The following is a 19530-nucleotide window of genomic DNA, read 5'->3' as shown; positions in this document are numbered from 1 at the left end:
GGTGGTTAGAAAAAAAACAACAAACCTCGACTGGCCGAGAATCGACCACGGTCCCTTTGGGTGAGAAGCGAGTGCTCTACCAACTCAGATATCGAGATCCCTCCTCTCATATAATACATTTTACCATAAGTTCAAATTTAGCATTGCGGGTGGTTGGATGGGAGCATCACCCTTGAATCATATACCTATGATGTTCGCATGGGTGTACGATCCGATAGTGATGTCGTTTCTTCTTCTCTTTACTAGCCTATCCTGCTTCTTTGGTTTGTGATTGTATTTTTGACAGGGGATATTTTTTTTCTGTAAATCTTCTGCCTGTTTGTTCTTGGTTATTTATAATTTAGCTTATGATATCTTAAGGTTATGATTTTGATTTACATTTGTACTATTTTTGTTAGATTGCTTGTTTTTTTGTTTCAGCGGTCTCTCATATAACCTCAATTGTGTTGGAAGAGACCTAAAGCAACAAACAAACAAACAAACAAAAAATTTAGCATTTAAACCACCCCGGCATGATACCGTTTCAAGGCGACATATTTATCTGCTAAGAGCTCAAATTGTTTTTATTTATGGAAAACTAATATTATAACAATGGATAAATAAAGATAATGTAGGCATTAGTTTATTGAACAAAGCCAAGTGTTGTGGACTTTCCGAGTTTCCAGCCGTCATCCTGTGTTTACAGATTATGAATTAGACATAGAATTCTGAGGTGGGCGTGATGTGATTGAAATAGTTATTACAGAGCTCATACCGAGAGAGAGAGAGAGAGAGAGAGAGAGAAGAGGGAGGAGAGAGAGAGAGAGAGAGAGGGAGAGAGAGAGAGAGAGAGAGAGAGAGAGAGAGAAAACAAAGCGACGGAGGGGATAGAGACGGAAGGAGAGATAGATAGAGAGAAAGAGAAGGAGGGGTAGGGGGAGAGAAACCATGTCGTGGTCTACTGGTATGACACTTGCTTTGGGATCGGAAAGCCCTGGGTTCGAGCCTAGCTCAGCGCATAGTTGAGTCCTTGGAAAAGGCTCTTTACTCACGTTCGCTCACCGTACACAGGTGTAAAATGGAGTGCCAGGCTGTTAACAGCGTTGTCTCTGAAAAAAATGTAATATCGACTAACAGGCGTCATGTCTTATTCTACATGTTACGTGTTGTTTTTTTTTTTTTTGTCTGGGACCTCTTGTAAAGCGCTTTGATCACAGTTAGTGGATGTTGCTCTTTATAAAAGCTCAAGTTGTTTTTTTAAAAAGTTAAACAAAGAGCAGAGTGTAAGAGAGAGAGAGAGAGAGAGAGAGAGAGAAAGAGAGAGAGAGAGAGAGAAAGAGAGAGAGAGAGAAAGAGAAAGAGAGAGAGAGAGAGAGAGAGAGAGAGAGAGAGAGAGTCTGTGTGAATCGATATGAAAGAATTGCCTTTGAGACTCTGTTGTCTTCATTTGTTTTGTGTTCAGAGACTCATTAATTAGGCATTTTCCTCCAATATAATTTTTCAGCCCAAAGTTGACAGGGCGCGATAGATAAATTAAATTGGACAAACCTAGTATTGAAATGTATATTTCCCTGCTATGTTATTGCTCTGAGATGAGGAAAGATTGAAATCCAATCAATACGTAACCGATACTTATTATATATTTTGTTCTTCGTGTCAATAAAAAAACAGCGGTTAATGTAAACTTCAGCGGTGATGTGGTCTTTTGCTATGACACTCTCTTTCGGGTCGGACGGTCCTGTGTTCGAGCCTCGCACGGGGCATAGTTGAGTTATTGGAGAATGCTCTTTACTCACATTCTCTCACCGTACTCAGGTGTAAAATTAGTACCTGACCGTTAACAGCGTTGTCCCTGTCGGAAAAAAAATGTAAGATCGCGTAACAGGCGTCATGTCTCGTTCTACATGTTACGTGTTGCTGTTGGGACCCTTAGTAAAGCGCTTTGAGCACATTTAGTGGATATTGCGCTATATAAAAAGCTCAATTTTTAAATACATTTTTAAGAATAAGTAACGACGGGCGCACTGGATGTTCCATTGATGGGCCACACATTGTCCACATATGTTAATTTGATCATTAGACTTAAATTTAATTTACATTTACTTACTTTCTTATCTACTTACTTCCTTACAGCCTTACTTACCCACTTAATTCCTTACTAACTTACTTACTTACAAAACCCCCTAGGCTTTCCATGGAGCATAGACCATCAGCAACTTTTCTCCATCCAACTTCCTCCAGGGCCATCTTCACCAGCTCTCTCCAGGTGGAACTATTCCTCTATTTCCACCAGACTGCTGATGTCTGAGGAAGCACGTATTGAAAATTTCCCCAGAAAACTCGTCCTTTAAATATCGATCTATTAAAATGACCCTCATCTTCTAAAAAAACTTTCAAACCCATGACTTCGCGGAAGTTCCAGAAGTCCCAGGTTTGAGATTTGTTTTTTTTTTTTTTACAAAAAGAGGTTCATTTTAATCGATCGATTTTTGAAAGACGAGTTTTCTTGCCAAAATGTTCAATACGCTTTTCCTCAGAGTACGGCCACAAAGTAGAACGCCTTCAGCTGTTCCTTGGCCGTGTCTACCTTCTCTTTTCTGGTCCACAAAGAAATTTACATATGTCATGATTATTATCTTTCAAACCATGTGGAGATTCTAGCAGTAAGATTTGCAATTTGCCCAATGTCCCATCTAGCAAGCTAATCTTATAGTCATTTTGGTTCACCCCCCCCCCCCCACCCCTCACCCCCCCCCCCTCCATTTCCAAAAAAAAAAAAAAAAAAAAAAAGAGAAGACAAACGTGGCAATCGGGAATTTTCCGATGGGCAATTCAATGATCTAACTAGCACCATTTCTGAACGCATTATCACAGTGCCATCCGGTTCAGTGAATTGGGAAAATGTGATGGGACTTGTGATCAATAAGTTAGTGCCACCTAAGAATGAAAGACGGAAAAGACTCTCAGTGTCTTTATCGCCATTTTACTTTTGCCTGTGGTGAGTGTTAGTCGTAATCATATGGAACAATAAATGATGAAAAAGAATGCTAAGCTGCTAAAAACTGTGGACTGTGAAAAGTATTGAACTGAAATGAGCAACAACAAAACAATTTTAAAGGATAGGAGAATATGTCTCTACTCCTCTGGGGAGACCTTTTCTCCGAGTTGTATGGATTTAATTTTTATTAAAGTTATTTTATTTTTATTGTTTAATTTTATTGAAGCTGCGTTTCACTCTCTCTCTCTCTCTCTCTCTCTCTCTCTCTCTCTCTCTCTCTCTCTCTCTCTCTCTCTCTCTCTCTCTCTTTTTTTTTTTTTTTTTCTTTTTTTTTTTTCTTTTTTTTTTTGTTTGTTCAATATTTTGCTCAATCCGATATTATGTTTGTGTAATAATACGTACCTGCCGCTGAAAATGGGATTTATATTGTAAATACATCATTGTAACATTTCTATTTGGGGAAACCCACCGCACGTTTCTCGAGGTAGCTCCACTTTATATTGTTATTTTGACTGTGTGAGACGTTAATTTATTCAAGTTGTCGATTTTACTAGCATTTTAAAAGCTGTAGAACAAACCTTGATTGATTGGTAAAAGTTTAAAATCTCCTAATATGACCATTGTTTTTTGTTTTCTTCCGGCATTTTCTAGATGAAGTATTGAAAGGTAGTGCAAAGCAGTCCCATGGGGTTTTTTTCTATTAAGATCAGCTCGATGTCCGAGATTTTTTTTTCTATTTGGGTTAGTTATAGGTCTTAGGAAAGGTCCAAGGGTTTTTGTTTTCCTATTAGGGTTAGTTAAAGGTAAATAGGTTTTATTTTTTATATTTCTTAGGATTGGTTTCAGGAATACTTGGGTTGTTTCCCTTAGCCCGAGGAATGTGCGGAAGGCCTCCCCCAAAATACGTTCATTCAGAAGAGAATCTTACAAACCCCGTTGGCTGATAAAATTGTTCATTAATTTTTTGAGGGACGCCGTTTTGGAATTGACCTCTCAGAGCGTCTAGATCTGCTCACGTCTGCTGCCGAATGTCTAATGGTGTTTTAAGGGAGACAGCATTTTTACAGTTAACTGCTGTACTCTGGAAAGACGCGTATTTAAACATTTGGCCAGAAAACTCGTCCTTCAAATATCGTTGGATAAGATCACCTGTTCCTGACAAAAAATTCCCAAACCTAGGACACGAGATCCATTGGTTTAGTCAAATACTTATCGACTGTAATATGGTTCTGTCCATTCTGTGTTGCCAACCCACTCACATGATGAAAATACAATGTCGAGGATTTATAACACAAGGTATTCAGCGTACTTATTGTTTGCATTAAATTGAGTATCGTAATTCCCTCATTGTCAGATAATTTGTGGTTTAAAAGCGATGACAGTGTAGGAAATTTAGTCTTTCCTTTACGATGATGGCACGCCCTTGTGGGTATTGTGTATTCATGCATCTACCCTCATCGGTCAGTGGAAAAAAGTAGTTCTACAAACTCATCTTATAGTCTAAATCGTTTGCGTAACATTAAATTCCTATAGACTATTAAAGTTTACAAAGGTAGACATAAGCACTCGAAGGCTATCAAATGGACTCGCTCAAACAATGATGTGACATCAACAGCTTATACATCTTATACATCTTATACATTATAATGTCATTCAGAGTGGATTTCAAAACATTTTGCTTTCCATATTATTGAGGGGTTTTTGTGATATTTGGCCAAGACATGTCAATCCCCTGTAAGATGCCAGGTTTTGAAATAAAACATGACTTTTTCTATATTATTTGACACAGACTATATGAAAATCAACTTGTCCATCAAATGAAACGAGGAGGCTGTAATCGACATCTTAAGTAGTGGAGTCGAGGTGGCCGAGTGGGTAAGGCAGCACATTTACAAACAGAGAACTCGATTACTAACCCAGCTTTTACTGTCTCTTTATTTTGGTATGATATCAAAGTGACAAATCGGGGAGCAGACACCGGTACCGACGTAAGACTAAAGTCTGAAATGATGTGTATGAAACAGTGCCAGACAAAACAGAAAGAAATATACCAGTAAAAAAGACTCCCAGAAACAGAAGTTTATTTTACGCGCGAGGTACCAGGTTTGGGAATTTTTTCCAAGATGAGGGTCATTTAAATTGATCGATATTTGAATGACGAACTTTCTGGCCAAATCTATAAATAGGTGTCTTCCCAAAGTATGACAGTTAACTGGTTGACGATCTTCAATTGTGCATGCAAGTAAATATAAAACATGATCGACCATTTTTTCTTAATAGAAATCTGTGATTGGATTAATGTGATATCGAGGTCAAATGGATGAAATATCACCCATTCTTGTTTAGTTTCAAGTGTTGTTGTTTTTTTTTCTCTGCCCTATCTTGTTTAATTATTAAGTATGTTGGGTTCGATGACAAATCTGCATAAAACAACTTTGTTCTTTTTTTTTAATGACATCGATGCAACCTAAGAAAGGGTGTTGAAAAACACATCAGCAACTAAGTCACAAATAACAAGAGAGTCAGACACATCTCCATGCTCCTATAAAACCCGGTTCTTTCTCCCCATTCCATCAGCAATTACCCGCTCGTTTCCCACCGCAGGGTTCGTTAGACGGAACCGATATTGAGCTGTGTTGAAGTATCATTTGGATCGATACTTTTGATGTGATTCTTGGTGGGACAAAATGTCACAAGGGACGTTAAAATGAGAAACAAAAAGAGAAGAGATTTTTAAAAAACAACAACAACAACAACAAAACGATAGCAACCACCTTCCATCGTTGAACCGGTAACCATATTTAGAAGCGAATGAAGTGCGGAGAAAATCAAACATAAATTAAGATTGGAATGAAAAGAAAAAGCAGAGCCACTTGAAAGTCGAGAGTAGCCTGTTGTTTTCTGGGAGAAAAAAAACACATTATTATCCAAAAAAAAAACCAAGTCCTTCAAAAACATCGAGCGATTAAAATGATGTTCATACGATCAAAGACTCACAAAACCTAGGACTTAACATCTTGTCAAAGATCTGTCATTTCTGGGACTTCAATGAAGTCAAAGGTTTACAAGTTTTTTTTTTTATCAGACGAGGGTCATTTTAATCGACCGATATTTGAAGGTTTAGTTTACTGGCCAAAATTTATAAAATGTGTTTTTTTGTCCAGAGAGTACGGCAGTATTGATCTGTGCGCGTCATTAGGCAGAATGCGGCTTTTAATCTTCGACCAGATTAACTCTTTACTCAGCCATTTCGCGCTCGGTACCGGACCCGTCGTTCACCCAGGGGTCACACGTACTTCCGCCACGCCCCCCAACATCGCACAACCTCATAAGTCCTGGCTTAAATCCATGGTAAAATAAAATACTTATCACCCTGAGGTTCTCCTGTCTATTGATTCTATATCCTTGATTAAATCCTAAGAGATATTTTAATAGCTTGATTCAACACCAGATTCTTCTCAAACGGCTTCGGGTCGATACATTTAAGATGCGAAAAACTTTTCTTCAATTCTAAATAGTTTTCTTTATGAAGTGACATCCTATTTTTAAATGACAACACAGTAAACGTTCTTTGATTTGGTATGATTGGGTGACCTGGCCTGATCTGACGAGAATCCGATGTTGTCTTTATCTGAAACCCCATGATTAAAAAAATAAGTAAAAGAACGAAAGAAAATAGCAAAGACCAAAATTGATACATGTAGAAGGTACTGTTTGTACATCTACAGGGTGTTCCCCCCAAAAAATTATAAACACCTTAAAAATAATTGTAAACGTGGGGTCTAATGTCATATAATTATTATTTGAACAAGTGTGTATGGAAGGTACCAGACAAAGCAAGAAAGAAAAATACAAGAAAAAAACCATCTCAAAAAATCAGTCTTCTTCGACTGGGGATCGAACCTCAGACCAGCCGATTACCGGTCAGACGTGCATTGTTGCTGACGCCTGTGTTATTCCTGTCTTCCCTTGGAATAGGCCCTAAAGACAAATTTCCTCTGTGGGGTGAATAAAGGGATTTTGTTTTATTTAAAATGAACAGAAATTCAGTCTTTTGCTGCGAATGAAACTGTCCATTCTCACCGATGAAAAAAGTATGATTTGAGCCGGATTTTTCAAAATTTTGATTTCAGCATCTACTTGAACTTGATGCCGTCTCGAGGCATTATAATCTGGCACCGAAAGATACGGGGGGGAAACCTGATAAAGAGAGTTTAAAAAAGGAAAGAATAATTATTTATTTTAGTCCGTTGTAATGGATTTGTAGATATATTGATATGTTACTACTACATACAGGTATGTAATCACTGTGTAAAAATACTTCCCTAGACTTTCTTAGAAGTACGAGATAAGTTGGGCTTTTGTTTGTTTGTTGTTTCTTTTTCAAATTCTTTTGAGAATCAACTATCGTCCCATTGTTTTTTACTTACTTCATTTCAATGAATGAATGAATGAATGAATGAATGAATGAATGAATTGTTTCTTGAATTTGACTGTGTCGATGTTGCATTCAATGATAAGATGGACATTATCATTGACGTCAAAATCACTTATCTTTAGATACACATTATCTTGTTAATTGACTAAGCCGTTTAATCTGCGTTCTGCCTTGCAACCACTAAACGCTTTTTGTTTTAATTTGGCCCAAGAATTGTTACTTCATTATGTACACCTGTTGATTAAGATGTTAGAACTGTAAAAAAAAAATACTAAAAACTCGAGATTTCTTTGAAATAATATTGATTTAATAATAAAATTCAAAAGATTAAATTGACCTCAGTCATTTTAATTTATCGATGTATTAGGTAATTGTTGTTTTTTTTGGTGTGATTGCAATGAAAATCGCTTTTTGATATTGTCTGATGGTGTGTCCCTTGTAGCGTATATGGGCTTATACTATCTAAACAGGCGTGTATTTACAGTGACGCATTTCCATGCTTATTGTGAATAATAACAGGCACATTAACTCCGCATAGAAATATGTATTACTTAATATGTACTCCAATATTTGCCTCTTTTTGGGTTTGTTATTAACCAGTCAACTGCCGTACTCTGGACAATACGCGTTTCAAAATTTGGCCAGAAACTCTCAAACCTAGAACTTAAGGAAGACTTCGTGAGGTTTTGAAGGACGAAATTTCTGACCAAATTTTTAAATACGTAGTTCCAGATTACGTCAGTTAACATGTTAAAACGTTTAGAAATCTTTATTCGCAGTTCGTGAAATGTTTCAGAAGAGGATTTTCATCGTGGTGATATCTGCTATTATGTTGCTTGAGTGAAATTTCCCCCTCTTTTTTAAAAGCTTTTCTGAGGATTATAACAATATATGGAATATGTTGCTTTCGTCCTCTGGTTTCTTTACTCCGCACCCGTCTCCAGGTAAAAATAGAATTAATGTATATTCTCTAATGAATGGAGACTTTTTTCTCTCTCTTTTTTTTTTTAATTTGACAATTGTGATTTTGTTGTGGATGTCAATAGATTAGATGTTTACTGTTACACACAATTGCACAAAAATGTTAAACATATATTTGACCTATTGTCTCAGACTGAACAGACTTCTTAATCAAAACAATAAGGCAATATCAAGATGGCCGCCGGGGTCACGTGGTATACTAAGGGGACCAACTCTCATTTAAGAGAATGGAACTTTCGTAATTCCCCCATAACACATATACCACATAGTAAATTAAATTAAATTAAATTTGGAATTTTGAGGCGATTGTAACATTTCTTTTATGGAATAGCCCAGTTGTAATCGCAAACAGTCTTAAAGGTAGTAGTTGAGGTATGAACATATTATTTGGAAGGTCTGAGAGTATTTCCATTACAACAATAAGCCCACAACAAGTTAGGTTATCAGACCTGAAAATAAGTGCACGTCGGTAGTAGTCCTTCTCCTCCAGAGCCACAGAAGTCGAAGTTTATGCTGGTTGATTTTGTTCGAACGGACAGTAACAGATTGGTATTTATCCTTTTTAAAGAATGCTCGTCTGTTCTGCTGTCCTCCCTAAAAACATTTTTTAAAAAATAATTGTCCATGAAATTCGCCCTTCAAATCTCGATAGAGTAAAATGACCCTTGTCTAAAATTCTCAAACCTGGTACTTTCCCGTGTTATGGAACTGTAATGGAAAAATCAATTTACTAAATTGTCCATCACAACGATGTTAAATCAAGCCCATAATTGCATTCGGTAATCAGACCTGGTAACATGTCCACATCGTTTCGGGATGATTTGATACTGAAAATTGTATTGATAGTTTTAATAATAAAGTATATTGGATTTAGTATATTTTTTGATGTTGTATTGAGAACAAAGGAGATTCTTAAGCTTAAACTATTTAGGTTAGACCTTAAGTCTAATTTTCTTCCTCTTGTTCGATCAGACATAATCCCAGATACCATGGTTACGGTGGGTCACATATTATTCAGTCTTTGACCCAAGACATTGCCCCGCCAAAAGGGGAATCCCCAACGTCTATCCAGCCATGGCACTCGCTTCTTCTTCTTTTCTTTTCAATATCCCTAGTCCAAATTCTGCCGTACTCTGATAGAACACATACCTCATTTTGGCAGAACTGTTTTTTTGGGTTTTTTTCAATTAACGACCGATAAAATTAGCCCCTAATTTGTCCAAAAAAAAGTCTCAAATCTGACAATTCTTTCCTAGGTCAGGTTTGAGACATTTTGACGAGTTTCGAGTCATTTTTGTCCATCGATATTTAAGATTTGAAGATAGAGTTTTCTGGCCAAAATGAAAATAATGTGTTTTGATTTATTTCTTCGGAGTAAGGCAGTAGTGTCGGAAGTGTCTAAGCCTCAAAGCTGCCAGATCCTCCAGACTTTGATACGAGGATCCAAAAATGGAATCAATTCTTTATTTTAAATTGTGATTTTATTGTAAATGAGGGTCCCGATAGTTCAATTGATTGAGCACTCGTCTCTCTAGCTAGCGCTAAGGGGCCAGTTTCAATTCCTCTGGAACCAAAATAATCACAAACTCCTAATAAATATCGACTGACTTAAAACGTGTTGGTCACTATGAACATTTACTTAAATATAATCAATGGTTTTCTTTTGATTTTTGAAAGTTGTTGTGTCCTCTTGCCTAGTTTTAGTCAATATTCTGAATGAAGTGCTCTCCGTCTCCTCTTCATCCCCCCTCCTCCTACTCCTCTTCCTCCTCCTCCTCTTCCTCCTCCTCCTCCTCCTCCTCCTCCTCCTCCTCCTCCTTCTTCTTCTTCTTCTTCTTCTTCTTCTTCTTCTTTTTCTTCTTCTTCTTCTTCTTTTTCTTCTTCTTCTTCCCTCTCCCCTCCGCTCCTGCTCATGCTCGTCCTCCTACTCCGTCTGCTCCATCTCTCCTTCTTCACCGCTGTCACTCAACCATCACCAGATTCTCCCACGTATTATTCATCTTAACCAATTAACTACCGTACTTCAGAAAGACAGAGTATTTTGCGGGTGGTTGGATGGGAGCATCACCCTTGAATCATATACCTATGATGTTCGCATGGGTGTACGATCCGAAAGTGATGTCGTTTCTTCTTCTCTTTACTAGCCTATCCTGCTTCTTTGGTTTGTGATTGTATTTTTGACAGGGGATATTTTTTTTTCTGTAAATCTTCTGCCTGTTTGTTCTTGGTTATTTATAATTTAGCTTATGATATCTTTAGGTTATGATTTTGATTTACATTTGTACTATTTTTGTTAGATTGCTTGTTTTTTTGTTTCAGCGGTCTCTCATATAACCTCAATTGTGTTGGAAGAGACCTAAAGCAACAAACAAACAAACAAACAGAGTATTTTTAAAATCTGGCCAGAAAACTCGTTTTTTCAAATATCGATGGATTTATATGATTCCCATCTTGGCAAAAGCTCTCAAACCGTGGACTTGAGGAAGACGCGAGGTGCCAAGATGAGAGTTTTTGCCAAGACGAGGGTCCTTTAAATCGATCGATATTTGAAGGTGGAGTTTCCTGGCCAAAGTTACGGGTCTTTCTAGACTACGACAATTAAATAGTTAATCAAGAATGAAATGACCAGTCCATCAAAAAAAAAAAACGGATAGAAAAAATGGTCAAATGATGTGTAGGTCCATGATCCGACAGAGTTGCCAGTGTTATAATATATTGAATACTAAGCTGTTATAATAGCTCATTTCCTAAACAAGGAACATTTCGGGGTCAAAACCCTTCTCCAGCCAACATCAAAAATAGTTCAAATGATAATACCCCTCTCGTTAAATCCATACAGACTGTTTACTGTTTAGTATTTTTTTGTTTTTGTTTTGCTGTTTGTTTCTTTTTGTTTTTTGTTTTTTGTTGGTTTTTTTGTTGGGGGGGGGGGGGGGGGGGGCGGGGTGTTTTTTTAAATGCTTTTTTTTTATTTTTATTTTTTTGGTTCCATTTTGAGCTGTTATATTCCTTTTAGTGCGTTACTTTTTATAGTGTCTAGTATAGGTATGGAAGTCTACGTTCCTGTAGCTGCCTTAGGGGAGTCAAGTCGGAAGTCAGTCTGGAAAGGGAGAAAAGGATTAGAGATGGGCGGGATTTCACTACTGGGACTGACCCCTTCCATTTGTGTGTGTGTGTGTGTGTGTGTGTGTGTGTGTGTGTAGGAAGGGGGGGGGGTGTTCCTGGGTGGGCTTTTTTTCTTTTTGGGAGGGGGGGGGGGATAGAATTATAGATTATTTTCTATTGGTGGTATTTTTGTGGGGGGGGGGGGGGGAGGAGGGGGAGGGGGGGGGGGTCCTGGATGTTTTGTTTTGTTTTGTAATGTTTTGGGGGAGAGGGGAGGGGGGAGGGGGAGGGTCCAGAGTATTTGGGGGAGGCGGGTAGGGGTCCTTGGTGTATTTTAACAACAATTATTTATCTTATGAAAACCATAAAATTAAGATTGATAGCCATAATGCTATCACGCCTACATTCTCACTATGAAAAGGTTTCTTGAAACAAAATATATAAGGGCATTAATAAAAAAAAAACTAACAGCAAAAATGCCACCAAAAAGCAAAGTTACTTCCATTCTTTCACAAAAGGCTACATCTTTTTTAAAGCATTTTATGATGTCTGTTGAGGAAATGACACAGGGTGTCTATCGTTTATTTTAGCAACGCTTGTATATTCTTTTCAAATCAATCATTTCTATAGAGCGATATCCATTATACGTACCCAAAGCATACACAAGAGGTCCCTAGCTAACAGTAACATTTAACGTGTACGACGAGACATGACGACTGAAATTACAACAGAAAAGGAAAAATCAACAGAGACAATGCTGTTAACGGTCACGTTTTAAGCCTTAGTGAGAAATTGGGCTCAAGTATGCGCCGCTAAGAGCGGGACTCGATCCCCAGACCTTCCTGTCCGAAGGCGATTGTCATAATATGGTCACCAGACCACTTCGCCGTCGCACACAGACACGCAGATCCAGCAAAGGTGAATTTGATTTCAATCAATCTACGTGACCATTGTATGTAACAATAATGCACCGTATACACCAATAATATCGAGATTTCTTTCCCATATCAGATAGAGAATGTTCTGTTACTTATACTGATAACCAGCCAAACTTGTGGGTGAACTGCGACTTCAACTTTGACCCCTATGATAACAGTAAATGAAAATGGTTATAAATAGATAAGCGGTCAGTGCGATATCTCCCAATTAAATTGACCAAGACCGAGGATGACGATATGCCAGTCTGGTTCACGTCCTCCGACACACGAGGACAAGGACACATTGGAGCAATCATTTCCCTCTCAAAAATCGTGATTGTTCACCTTTCCTATAACTATAATAATATTTGCCATGTCGTCTTGTGGTATGACACTTGCATTCGCACTGGCAGCACCTGGTTCAAGTCCTCCGGCACACGAAGGCAAGGACGGATTGGGACAGTTTTCCTCTCCAAAACGTGCTTGTTCACCTTTCCTCTCTGAGTTGCTACTTTGTCGTATTGTGGTATGACACTCGCCTTCGGAGTCGAAGGTTTATGGTTCAAGTCCTCCTCCTTGGGCAGCGCAAAGTTGAGTCCTTGGAAATGCCTTTTTACTCACATTTTCTCACTGCACTCATGTGTAAATGATTACATGTCCTGTCTTACATGATAAGTGTAGTTGCTAGATTGTTTATCCACTGAGTATATTTTATTACCATGTAATATCCAAGATGCATGCGACATAGTAATCCATTAAATGTGGTGTTTTGGTAGCACGTCTGACCAATAATCAGGAGGTCCAAGATTCGATCCCCAGTCGAGGAAGACTGATTTTTTGGGAATGTTTTTTCTTTGTATTTTTCTTTCTTGCTTTTCTGGCACAGTTTCATACACACTTTTTCAAATCTTTATCTTACGCCAGTGCCTCCTTCCTAATTCTTCAATTTAATAAACTCTTTAATGCTGGTTGAGGGGGTCCCGATAGCTCAGTTGTTAGAGCACTCACTTCACACGCAAAGGGAGCATCATTGATCCCGGGTGCAGTCGAGATTTTTTTTTTCTGATCCCCCTGTCCACCCAGCAGTGGATGGGTAGCTCAGTCTGTTAGATTTGGCGGAAAGTACTTTGCGATAGACTAGCGTCCTATCCAAAGGATAGCAAGTAATTGCTGTTGTCTGTTTCACGTTATTGAAACCAGGATAAACTCCGGCTCCATGGGCCCACTGGCTCTGAAGGACTATTTTCTTTTAAGGCTGGTGGAACAGATTGACGGGTGGAACAGATTGACGGGTGGAACAGATTGACGGTAAAGAAGAAAAAAAAAACACAACTTCTTCGATCTAATTTTAAGTCCTGTCTTGCACGTTTGGAAGCGAATGTTCTAACCATAACAATACACCTGGTTTTTTTTTTCACTCTAAGCCCGCCCCCTCCCGCAAACCTTGTATCCCCGCGATCATGACTGTTGACAAATAAATGTGATCCATGGTGTCGATCTGATATTATGTCCGAGTGGGCTAGATGAAGAAAATGATTAAGTGTAAAATCAATATGATCATTATTTTTTAAAAGTAGCCCTTAAGAGCCTTAAGACCCATGGAGTCAGAATGTATCCCATTTTCTATAGCATGAAACGTACAATAGCAGTTGCATGCTACCCTTAGGATATGTCGCTAGTCTATCGGAAAGTACTTTCCGACAGATCTAATAGACCCAGCTACTCATTTACTGCTGGGTGAACAGGGAGGTCTGGAAAAAATCTCAACTCCCCCCCCCCCCGATCGATCTTGGTCCCTTTGCGTGTGAAGCGAGTGCTCCACCAACTGAGCTATCGGGACCCCGAATATGATCATATTTAGGATAAATTAAGTTTTTTAGAAGTTGAAGACCATGACGATCATAATTATGGAAACGAAGTGACTATTCTCACCCCCCCTAGTCTAGGATGCTAGTCTTCATAATAGTAGTCCACAATTGTTGTATGTTTAATCCAAAGGTTGTAATGCAGTAATTTGTTAAGTTTCTTGTCACAAGTTGCACAATTTTTTTAAAAAAATCAATCAAATCCAAATCGCAAAAAGCCGGCGACGTTTTTTTCGGTAATCCAATCGGCCGGGGGGGGGGGGGGGTGGGGGGGGGTGAGAATAGAGGCAGCCTTATGGAAATTAAAGCTTTCTGAAGTAGAAAAACCAACATTCACCCTCTCCAATGAAGGGATTTGTTTTAAGTCTTAGAATTCAGTCTCAAGCATCAGGTCCAACCCGACATCATAGTTAGTTAGCGATTACGTTCCCGGAATCTAGTCGATCGACCAACGACAAGGAAGAATACCAGCGTTGGTCAATCGTTTAAGTTCAGGGAACGTAATCGTTAATTTGCTATAATTTTGAGTCACCGGTCATATATGTCAAATGATGAGGCAAATAAAATAGTGCTACATAGCCACAAGGCCCATGGAGCCGGAGTTTATCCCGGTTTCTGTTTAGTTAAACGGACCCTTTGGATCGGACGCTTGACTTTACACCAGATCTAACAAGACCCAACTATCCAATCACTGCTGAATGGACAGGGAGGTCAGAAGAATAAAAAATCCAAAGTAAAACACAGCCTTGATCAAATTTATTGAAATACGAAGACACTATTGATACAGTGGTATCTCTTCCTCTTCTCTGGACCCTTCTTCTTATTCCTATTCAAAAGTAAGATTGAACAATTCGAGCAGAGAGGGTTGTCTTTCCCCCTCACAAAACTTCAGCCATGACTTAAATTTCTACATAATTATGTGTTTGGTACTGTAAAATAATTGTTATCCTGGCTTTATCTTTCCGGATATCATTTTGTGACGTCATTCCGGAAGAAGAAACATCCTTCTGCCGGCTTTGTTCGCACTGTGAACTCAAATTCCGACCAAAAAGTTCGTTCAAATCATTGATGTCATGGACTCTAAATAGTCCATAATTATTTGAATCCGGATATCCGATGACCCTTACAACAGAAATAAAACGAAAGTGTGGCCTCTTGAAAAAGCTGCAATCAAGTGTTATCACTGTTAAATATCTAAATAATGCAATATTCTTACACAATTTGTTAACCCAACGACACTTAACTATTGCTATTTGCCACTACCTATTTTCAAAACGCAGAAATCTGAATAAATCTTATATTATATATTAGAAAGCATACAAAAATGTATTTATGCTGCCTGATGCATTGACAAAATACTTTTTTTTTCATTTAGGAAACAACAACAAAAAAGAGTTCATTTAGTACATTAATATTGTCAACTTGTCAAAAAAAAAAAACTAAACATCATAGCGCTTGAAAACTTCTCGGGTTTTTAATTTTTAGACAAGTTGGGGTAAAAATCAATCAATCCTTCCAATACATGTCTTAGTTTTTCTTGCTTAATTGAGAAAAGTTGTTTATAAATTTTTTTCTGAGGACGGCAATATAGTAGTATAGTGCCTGTCAGATCCGATAACGCCATAAAGAATTATCAAAATAAACAAAACACTATCGTCAACCAGTCTATACCAATTTTACACATTATTTCCGACAATATGTGTTATCATCATTATCATTTCCATCAGACACGATAAAGATAAGTCATTACTTTAATATCAGAGGTATTTTATAAGATTATCCAGGGTTCTTCAAATCTGAATTTATCTTTTAAGTGTTAGATATCAATCCAGATGAAATTGATGAGTGTTTACTTCTTATCTACACACCCACCAAAACATAGTCATTTTTTTCAACTGCTAACGTCGGCGTGTTGAGAGTAAAATAGGGACCCTTCTTTGTCAGACCGGTACTTCCGTATATATATATATATATATATATATATATATATATATATATATATATATATATATATATATATATATATATATATATTGCAAAGTGAAATATGTTGTCCCTGTGACCCCTAGTTTGAATTTATATGTAAAGGCATAAAAATGTATAAATATAGAATTAAGAATTAATAGCAACACTTAATATGTTAATTTTATAAATTGAGATAGATTATTCTTATGGCCTCTGGTCCGAACTTGTGTGTGCATATTTAAAAAAAAAATAGTATTTAATTTAAACCACAGTTTTGTTGGGGTTTTTTTTTTTTTTTGGTTTTTTTTTTTTTGGTTTTTTTTTTTTTTTGGGGGGGGGGGGGGGGGTTCCTACTCGTTGCCAATGTCGGAACTACAATTTGTCCTTTGAAAGCTCTTACATTGACCGAGATCTGAACCGTAAAACTCCCGTACGGTTCAAGTATGTAGCATGTTGGGTTATTGGCATACAGTGAGTGGTTTGGGGCCATGGTTTGTATGGTGTAGTGGAGGGGGGGGGGGGCAGAGGAAGGCATAGATTGACCATCAGTTATGCCCGTATGTAAACTTGTCACCGTGGAAGACGTGAGACCGATAAGGACAATCTTTCTGGTAAACTTTGAGAACGTGGTTTCAGATAATGGAATAATAACAGACAGCCCCCTGAAGGGTCAAGCGCTACCCTCCCCCCCCCCCCCTTTCCATATGTGAATGTGTAAGAAAGGCAGAGATAGAGAGAGAGGGGGGGGGGCACGAGAGGGAGAGAGAGAGAGAGAGAGAGATAGAGAGAGTTGGGGGGGGGGGGATATTTCCTCGACCATGATATTAGCATATCACTAGGTCTTTTGACAGCAACAAGTGGATATTTATATCGAAATGTTTGCATTAAGGAAAGGAATCTTGTATACTTTGAACGTATCGTCACCCTCAAAACGTGCGTTGCATTGATCAATCAGCATTGTCAATATGGTATGACTTTATATCAAAACACAATTTCACTAAGGTGTGATGTCAAAAAAAAAATGGTTCCAATCTCATTGGAAGTATAAAACCACTCTCAATAAATATCTTGTGTAGATAATCTTCTGGTTTCAGAGTCGTGGCATCATATTTTAATGTCTGAATATGTGACCCCTCGCCTCAATACAGTATTAAGTCGGGATGATTAAATGCTGAAAATTGAATTTGTAGCCAGAAATATCAGCCTTGCATTGAGTTTATAAACTTTATTGAAGAGAATGAATATCATATTTCAGATTGCTGAATACCAACCATTCATAATTTTGTCCAGTTTAACTTTAATTTGACTTTTTAGTATCTGGTTCATCCCGACATAACACCGTTTTGAGACGTTGGGTCACATATATGATGGTCGTACATTAAGATTATCCAACCTCGCTCTATTACGTTCCGCTTTTGAAAAATGCTATATTAGTATTCTTCTTCTTCTTCTTCTTCTTCTTCTTATTATTATTATTATTATTATTATTATTATTATTATTATTATTATTATTATTATTATTATTATTAATTATTATTATTATTATTATTATTATATTATTATTATTATTATTATTATTATTATTGTTGTTGTTGTTGTTGTTGTTACTATTATTAGTCCCCCGAAAGACTGGTCGTATACACACTTACAAGGATTTTGGAACCGGAAAAGTAGAATGTGTGGAGTCACGCCTTTACTTCCCTGTTCGAGAATCACAACATCGATTCTTGAAGAATAAACACGTGAAATGGCCAAGCTGTTCATGTTTACATCTGTCGTAAACGAACGAAACACTTTTTTCTTATTTTGGCCATAAAACGTGTGCGTTTTTAACTTATAGATTGAAATTATCCCCTCCCCATCTTGTCAAAAAAGTCTTAAACTGAAACGCTGGTAAAATTCTACTGTTATGGTGGACAGTATCTCTCTCTCTCTCTCTCTCTCTCTCTCTCTCTCTCTCTCTCTCTCTCTCTCTCTCTCTCTCTCTCTCTCTCTCTCTCTCTCTCTCTCTCTCTTTTAAAGAGTACGACAATATAGGTATCGATGATCTAAGAAACTCACACCATTGCCAACCGGAAATATAGCGGACCAAAACACAAAACTATGTATCACCTTGAACGTATAGATAGTATGCGCTTGGCTAAGAAGCTCATAACATTGCCATCCGGAAGTATAATGGACCAACACACAAAACTGTGTGTATCCATGAACGTTTATAGTCGGGTTAATACAGTTCAGTGAGCATTACTCATAAACGTGGATGGCAAAAAACAATAACAAAGACCCGAGTGACGTCATCTTCGAACTATCTATATAGTCTGGTTATTACAGTTTATTGAGAATTACTCATAAACCTGGATGGCAACAAAAAAAAAACAGAAAAAAACAATAATAAAGACCTGAGTGACGTCAACTTCGTTCTATCTATTATTTCACCAATGTTTATCCAGATTGATCAGCTCGTACATGCCTCTTCTTAAGTAATGTTTACTTCGTGAAGCCGGTGTTTTTAAAGATTTGAATGAATTCGAAAAAGATTAATGTACTGATTGCTATGAAGTTTCCTGATCAAATAAAGCGAGAAATTGGAGATGTAAGAGGCAAAATGTGGCGAAGTCCCAGGTTTGTGAGTTTTTGCCGAGATTTAAACTTGAGCTTTTATACAGCTCAATATCCACTAAATAAAAGGATCCCTGACCAACAGCAAAAAGTAACATGTAGAACGAGACATGACGCCTGAATATGACTTTTTTTTCCCGACAGAGACAACGCTGTTAACGGTCAGGTACTCATTTTAGACCTGAGCACGGCGATAGAATGTGAGTAAAGAGCCTTTTCCAAGGATTCAACTATGCGTCGAGCGAGGTTTGAACCCAGGACCGATCCGAAAGCGAGTGTCATTCCACTGGACTACTTAGCCGCACGAGAAGAGAGCATTTTTCTACGGACTCAACTTAACGTTGTGCCTCCCACAAACTTGAATCCCTTCAAATATAGATCGATTTAAATGACCCTCGTGTTGACAAAACCTCTCTAACCTGGGACTTCGCGAAGTCCCTCTCTTTAAAGATCATGTGGTCTAGTGTAATGACATTCGGTTTACGTAGCAATGACTATCCCGCACAAATCTTTGGGCCTCTTTTTCGCTTACGAAGTGCCCGAATTCGCGTCAAAATATGGGACGAAGCCGTTTCGTATATGCTATTTTAAAAAATTAATTACGACGCTGTTTATCGATGAATATGACTGAAAGTTGGCACACTTTTAGAAAAAAAGTCATTT

The 19530-nt window shown here is 37.8% G+C and overlaps 1 protein-coding gene across 7 annotated transcripts in view; it reads left to right on the top strand.

Moving 5' to 3' along the window:
* Window positions 1-19530, top strand: part of LOC144968073 (high affinity 3',5'-cyclic-AMP phosphodiesterase 7A-like) — a 300950-nt gene that overhangs the window by 245824 nt on the left and 35596 nt on the right. Inside the window, exons 1-2 of one of the 7 annotated variants that reach the window (XM_078906092.1) lie at window positions 7747-7999; window positions 8195-8359. The exons of 3 other annotated variants lie outside the window; for them this stretch is intronic. In XM_078906092.1, coding sequence (XP_078762218.1) covers window positions 8314-8359 — 46 coding nt within the window. In that variant the 5' untranslated portion in view covers window positions 7747-7999; window positions 8195-8313. Of the gene's footprint in view, window positions 1-2745; window positions 2978-4178; window positions 4274-7746; window positions 8360-19530 lie in introns of those variants that run through there. 3 more of the 7 variants (XM_078906076.1, XM_078906069.1, XM_078906083.1) reach the window with 3 other exon arrangements.

This window comes from Berghia stephanieae, chromosome 1 (assembly GCF_034508935.2).
Source record: "Berghia stephanieae isolate SIO BIC M18660-M18661 chromosome 1, UCSD_Bste_1.3, whole genome shotgun sequence".
Classification (NCBI taxonomy): domain Eukaryota; kingdom Metazoa; phylum Mollusca; class Gastropoda; order Nudibranchia; family Aeolidiidae; genus Berghia; species Berghia stephanieae.
Note: the sequence above shows the minus strand (reverse complement) of the source record. Positions and strands in the feature narration are given on the sequence as shown.